General features: G+C 35.6%; 1 protein-coding gene across 1 annotated transcript in view; it reads left to right on the top strand.

Moving 5' to 3' along the window:
• Window positions 1-6741: 6741 nt before the first annotated feature.
• The window catches only part of LOC108753211 (importin subunit alpha-3), a 4498-nt gene continuing 3482 nt past the window's right edge, over window positions 6742-7757 (top strand). Inside the window, exon 1 of the mRNA XM_018494607.1 lies at window positions 6742-7236. Coding sequence (XP_018350109.1) covers window positions 7168-7236 — 69 coding nt within the window. The 5' untranslated portion in view covers window positions 6742-7167. The remainder of the gene's footprint in view (window positions 7237-7757) is intronic.

Raw genomic sequence — 7757 nt, forward strand, 5'->3', positions numbered from 1 at the left:
CGTTCGAAATTTATTCTTGGTACTCGGATTGCTCGAAGATTACGTGATCAAACTCGCCATCTGCTAGCTTGCATCTCAGATTTACATTGAACGCACCTAATAGAGGCCTTAAGGATTCTGTAACTGTTTTACACGCCTACCAACAGTTGTCGGTGTTGTTGCACAGCTTTTTCACTATATTAAATATCTGCGCAACAATACCGATAACTGTCGGTAGATGTGTAGTCAGTTACAGAATCGCGCCTCAGATATGTTTAAATACCGATGAATGTTCGCCTATAGATACGTAACTTATATTACATACCAAATACATATGACAAAATATATATTTTTCCGTATTAAATACGTAAATTATATATTTAATACGTATTCCTAATATGACGGCCACTTCAGGTGGCTAGGCTCTGATTAAAGGATCTCTAAGTCAATATAATAGATGTTTTAAGCACAGACTTTTTTCTATACTACTAGACTACTAACTTGTTTGAAAAAATGGCCCCCAATTTTGATGTAACATTATACACATGCGTCGAGAACCACTCCGCGTGACTGCGTGATGTATATCTGCACATCAGCACTATTTTTTGACGGGTTAACCTATTTAACAGAATTAAAACTACCAAATACTTATTTTCATAACCCAGCTATTATTCTAATTATTCTAATTTATAAGAAATTGAATAAAATCGCATTTTTGATACACGTTTATTAATATTCAATTGTCCTTCCAATATCTTTATCTTTTTACTTAAACTCTTTCTGTTCCAAAAGGAACAATATTTTTTACTATAAAATCATACCATTTTCATAAGGTTACACGTTTAACATGTGAACAGTTGGTGCAAAACCTTTATTGCATTCCTTTAGATATATTTGTGATGCATGCGCAGAACTACTATACAATTTTGGGGTCTATTTCAGATCAGCTTGTCCTAAGGAGTTAGCAGTCAAGTAGTAGAATCAAGTATAAGAAGTCTGTGTGTGATTTTAAGCCGTAAAGCCGGAGCACATAGAAAAATTTAAAGCCCATGGCACATATAAAAATGTAAGGCCATAACACATAAGCAGTAAGCGAATTGGCCAATCGCAATAGAGACGGTAATGCCAATAGCGAATTCAATGTTATGCATGGTTTATAATGGGCAGTAGCAATAGTGGATTAAGAAGTAGGTATAAATCAATCGTATAAATCGATCAATGGTAGTTAGTTATCCTTCTTACATTCGACTATGATTTGTTGATTTCTACGCCTACTCCTTAATTCATTATTGCTACTGCCCATTGTAGACGACGCATTATGATTTCCTTACTGATTATGTCTTATGACCTTATGTTTTTCTATGTGATCCCGGCTTAAGAAATTGATTAATTACAATCGAATGCTAGGAGAATAATTGACTTTGGCTCGTATTCGTAGTCCGTTCTTATTTCAAGACATCTTAAGTATAGTCTTAAGATACCACAAACCAATCAGAAAGCCGCATTAGCATCTTGAGATATTACTTAAGACGATCTTAAAAGAAGAACGGACTATGAATTCCGCCCTATAAATAGCATCGGCCATGCGGTAGAAGTAATATTATATCATTTCTAGAAGTTTTGCATGGTGAGGTCGACTTAAGAACATAGAATTATTGATTAGTGCGATAACTTCCGTCGCCCGGCAAGCGTTGCCGCGTTCTGTGTGCAGGAGATACCAATAGTAAGATATTAGATTTGTTCGCGTTGCATGCTTTAACATGCTCCTACTTCCTCCAACTGTAACTCCTACTCACTCAAACGCGCTCGTTATGTACGGTCTACAATGGATGTGTTCCGATATACACCAGTACTGGCAGTAAAAAATTGTTCCGCTATTACTACGCAGCAACAGCGTCTAGTTTTTTCAATAACGTCATAAATAATAGCCATATTGCCACTGCGACTATTGCAACTTTCGAGGGATGCGTTCGGGGAGACGCTATTCGCGTTATTTAGCTCTGCAAACTATTCGCGGAGCTGTAGATTGCACTAACAAACACGATTATGGTGTCACTAATGGTAGCGTGTTACGTCACAACTGCGCTATCAACGCTATTCTTTTCGAACAAGTAGTGTAATGGTAACGTTAGCGTTTACAGATCCGTGAACGACCCTAACGTAGCGTTGCTAGCGTTTAACATTCGTCAAGATTAGATTAATGTTTGAAGGAATTTTGTTCTCGGCACCAAACTTTTCTCTCTTTAGAATTTCGTAGAGTAAACGTACGTACGTAACACGTGTGCATTTTAAATTTTATTATAGTAAATGCAATCTCAATTTTAATCTCTGCAATTGATGGTTTGCCACTAGGCTAGAGTGAACGTAATTCTTATTTGTGTATCATTTTTAACTTTTCAAAGTTTCTGCGAAGTTCAACTTGTGTATTTGATTTCATTACAAATGTGAAAGTCAAAGATATCTTGTTAGCGATTTTTAATTCCCGTATACAGAAAAAAGTTACTATTGCGATTAGCACGGTAAAGTATTCCGCTGCAGATGCTTAAAGTCCTCATTAGGTATACATACGCTTCTTCTCAATTGACAACCGATGCTCAAGGATTCTTCTATCTGATTAATTTACTTAATTTAGTGTAATTATTAATTTTTTGATCTAGTTTACATTGTTCACTCCGGCCTAGCGGCAAGCCATCATAGAGAGCAATTGAGATTACGTTCTGTTATTCATTACGAGAAAATTAAAAATTTACGTTACAAATACTTTACAAAACTTTAAAAATTACAGAAAAAAGTTTAGTTGGTGATTGAAAACAAAATTCCCTATATTAACTTAACCTTGACAAATATATCTCTCTGGTTAAACGCTTTTAACGCTACGCTAGGGCTGTGATCAAAGTCTCGATATAAATATTTTGAAACGTTTGATGGACCAATTAGAAGAAAGAATTTTACAAACTAATTAAAAAACGCTTCAAAGCGTTTGCAACATCGCGTTGACCATACCTTAGGATTGTTCATGAAGCTTGCTAATCGCGCTATTGGCTCCACGAACGGCGTTGGTAACGTTTGCGTCCATAGCGCGAAGTGTCTCCCCGAACGCACCCCGAGATAAGGCAGTTACAATATGACGTCGCTTAAAAAAGCACAATGCGTCGAAATATTCAATCCAGGAAATAAAAAAATATATGTAGTACATTATATTTAACTGCAGAAGATGCACATATATTCATTTTACCAAAAATGACTCTTAAATTCCACATCTGAATATGTATTCATTAACTATGTCCATATAATTTTTAAGATCAAACTGCTTGAATTGATGATCATAATTAGTTCATCTTCTTTGGAAAAACTATCGCTGTTGTTTTCGTTCAAAATTTAACGACAATTTAATACCTCAGACAACACAAAGTATCCAAAAGAGAGATATAAGACATCTTTGGCGTATAAAAAACGTCTTAAAGACTCTTATGTCTCAATATGTTGTCTGGGACGTTTATCCATGTCTGTTTACATTACTGCCAGTCTACTGCAAAACCGTTCGCACTACTGCAAATACGATATTACAGTAGTGCTAGCAATACCACAGTAATTTTGGAACGGCTGGAATGACAATGCACTGCTGTGACGTCATAATGATTGCACTGCCGGTAAAAAGAGAACACCCAATAGAAGTCGCAGCGATTGTAGGGTCAAGTCATAGAAAATTGACCAATCACAGTTGAATATAATGCGAAGTCTACAATAGAAGTCATAGTAGTTGTAGAGTCTTAAGTTGTAGAAAATTAATCAATCACAGTCAAATATGAGAAGAATAATATCGACTATAATTGATTAATTTTCTATGACTTAAGATTCTGTGACCACTACGACTTCTATTGTAGATCCCGCATTAAAGTGAGTATAGTAGGAAAATGTTGAAGGATGTTAAAGTGTGTTAACGCAAAATGCGTTTCAAGAAACTAAAGCAAAATAGAATCATTGAACATCTACAAGGTAATAATAATTTTATAATTAAGATAATGATAAGCTTTTCAAGTGTATTTGGCTTACGTTTTTGTTTTATATTCACAACTCTTTGACTGCTAAGAAGCGCGATCGCGTTTCTCATAAAACTTTTCATAAATATGTAATAAATGGTATAGCGTAGATAAAATTATTATCATATTTAAAGTATGTGAAAGACAAAGAGTGTAATAGAAGGGAAAAATAAGAAGAAATGTGTTTTTATGAACGTGTGAATGCGTCCGATCAGTATGCGCCTCGCGCGTAAAGCTCTCGCGTTTAAACCTTCTTCTTCTTCGTTTTTAATTGGCTGATTCTCTTAACAAGATTTATTTGGCCAGTCGTATCCCAGATACCTCCAACCTTCCACAGGCAATACCAAAAGTAGTACTAGTACTACTACCTCTTTTCCCTCGGGGACGGTAGAATCAACCAAAGGAGTGAGGAGAGGAGACAGCAGCCTTCTAAATGGACAGACGTATAGCCTTAAAGAAGGAGAAGAGAAGTCTGCAGAGTTTAACCGGAGGATTCTTCAACATGGGAAATATATTAATGGGATAAAGCAGAAAAGTTTTCTTTAGATATCTACACAAGGAAATTTGATTCTAGTATAGGGATAATAGAAGATCACGCGTGGTTGGTATCCTGTCTGGGGTTTCCGCATGGACAAGGAAAGTTGGAGTATTTAACATATTTTTTCGATGCAGACTATAATTCGAGTTATAATGGTTAGATTTCAGCTTATTTTGGATGTCAGCCTCTTTGTCCTTGTCTCTTTTTGGGTTTAAAACGAGATAGAGAGAGTTTTAAGCTTTGCTTAAAATTAAAGTAACGTTAGTGCAACCGGGCCTAAGCCCGGATCCTCGTACGGGTAACAGCGCTTTGACACCGAACGCTGATTAGTGAAAAATTAATGGGATAATGGAGATAAATTTTACTTCACAATAGACTTTTCACCAATCAGTGCTCTGTGTCAAAGCGCTGTTGCTGTATGAGGATCCGGGCTAATAGCTTTGCGACAAAAGTCATCACGTGACCTTTTTTTCGCTGAAATGGCCAGTTTGAACAGCTCATGAAAATGCACCTTACAGAGTGACACTCTGGGTGCTTTCCAATTGTAATATCCCTAGACACTTTCGTGCACACCGCGACACAAGTTGCATCCCAATTGTCAGTTATGGTCGACACAATCTGCACTACACAGCTGACTACCATCGACGAGATATTATTAAAGACTGTCAACCCTGGATAAATTTTCAGCGGTATAAAAAGGGCTCCAAGGATCCAGAGGTAATTAAAGAATGTAAATTGATATAATCGACAATTGATATAAATTTTCTATTATTAACATAAATATTTGATTCATACATTATTAAATTCATGATTTTTTATTATATAATGTTCCATAAATAAATATGCATTCTTGTAAAGCTATAATATTTTATATATTGCAGAAAAATTACAATTTTTTCACTGCAGTTATCATCTCTGTTGATAATAAAACTTTAATGATAGCACTAAAATCACAATTTTAAAGAAAAATCGAGTATTATTGAGTCCTAAATGCATAAATATGTCCACTAAACTAATAAATCATAAAATTAGTACAATATTTTCAGTTTTTAACTCTTAATTACTTCAATATTCACAAGGACAACAATTCTCGTAAGGATGTTACGATCTTTAATAGTATCTCATCGGTGTCTATACTCAGTCGAGGGCTGTGTAAGCTGGTGACAATTATATGTTTTAATAAAAACAAAAGTTTTTATCGAAAATTTAATTTATAAACTTAACGCCGTCATACTGTTTTTTTAAATAATAAAAAGTACACAATTTCACTTGCAAAATATAATAAATATATTAAATATAAGCATATTGTACATAATTATATGCAGTACATTTATTACAATTGTACAATATTATTATATGTACGATATCATTATATTATACGATTCGTTACATTTATACTCATTATAATATGATCAAATCTAATAGAAATCTAATAAGATTTTTATTTCTTTATCAAAAAATATTTTATAAAAATGATCACGCGACTCCGTAGAAATCATTCAGACTATCTGTATCTAATGTCTGTACGCTTTTACCGGTGTAACTCGGCGTCGATCTCGTAGCAAAATCTACTACTTCGTGCACAAAATGTATACTACACGTAGCCACAAAAACACGGTTTCCAATAATAAAATTTCCACCGTAGCTGCGGAAACACAACTGCTATGCGCAAACAAAAATGCTATTAAAATCTTTTAAATTTTCGGAAGTGCTCTGACCAAACGTAGCAACACCAAGCAACACGTAGCAAACAGTAGCAAATAAGGTGATAAAAATTCCGATCGAAAACAATGCCATATTGAATGTTAATTCCTCATTTCCTGTGCCATAGCTATGAGGGTGCCACAAATATTGGTAACAGAAAAACCATGGCAGTTTGGTGACCTTGGAATGAATCCAGCGTACTTGAAATGTAGAATTCGTACGACATCCGTCATACGACATCTGATATTCATTGTTACGATGAATATCGGACGTCATATGACGGATGTCGTACATAGTGTGAATCCGACATTTCAAGTACGCTGGGTTCATTCGGAGCGATCCCGAGCAATTTCCGAGAAACAAAACGAACAACATTTTAATTTAGCAGCACGTGAAGATGTACCTTTAGGCAATAAATGTAGCGTTTCGGAGCACATTGTTCTTGTTTCGTGACAATCGCCGACGTCCTTTCGCGCTCTTTTGGGAACGCTAAGAAACATTCGTGATCTGTTCCTGTTCGGCGTTCCGCCTGCTCGCCAATTACAGTTGGTCGTTGGTCCTAATCGTGGGAAAAAAGGAGCTTGCGAGCCACGAAAGATTCAGAGCTGTGTTGTATTACACGACGGTGTTAATTATTACGCGATCGAGCGTTAATATATGATACTGCATATTGACGCATGTATCTACGTATGTACACCGCATCGAGTGACTCGTCGGGTCGGAGTGCAATTCAGTCGATATAGACTGGAATAGGTCGTGGAACAGGTAACGTAGCACAACCAGGCACTTAGGAGCGGTCAAGAATTTACTCGACTACGCGATATACATTTCACGATAACGTTCAACGAACAGCCGCGTGCCGGCACACATTGATTTACGCGAGCACAGAAATTGGTTATTGAAAAAATGGCGGCCGAGGCAATGCTGAACAAGAACCGAATGATGGTGTTTAAGAACAAAGGCAAAGACCAGGAGGTGAGTGAATCATTGTTGCCTCTTCACAAGGAAATAACCGAGTTTCTCGTGTGATGAAAATTTTTCACTGGTACGAGACGTTCTTACGATTCGCCATCCTGCACGATACCACTCCCCCCCCTCTCTCTCTCTTCTTTGAACTCGTGCATGCGTTTATACGTGCGAATTATTTCATCTTCCTCTAGATTTTTCCCTATCCCTTCCGTATCTGTTTTCCTCTTGTTTTTTTTTTTATCCTTTTTGTATCTATTATCTTTCTTTCCATCTTTTATATTTCTCACATTACCACTTTATTCCTTCATTTTTTCTTCCTTTTCTGTCTCTTACTTTTTTTCTCATTTTATCGTCTCTTGTCTTTTCTCTTGTTTTACTTGTTATTTCTTTTATAATTTATTGGTTTGTTTGCTATTTCATTTTTATAATTATATTCAAATTTCATATTATATGTAATCATTATGCATCATAATAGTTTGATAATATTATTTTATTAAGTTATATATATATATATATATATATATATA

The sequence above is a fragment of the Trachymyrmex septentrionalis genome, unplaced genomic scaffold (genome assembly GCF_001594115.1).
Source record: "Trachymyrmex septentrionalis isolate Tsep2-gDNA-1 unplaced genomic scaffold, Tsep1.0 scaffold66, whole genome shotgun sequence".
NCBI classification, from domain to species: domain Eukaryota; kingdom Metazoa; phylum Arthropoda; class Insecta; order Hymenoptera; family Formicidae; genus Trachymyrmex; species Trachymyrmex septentrionalis.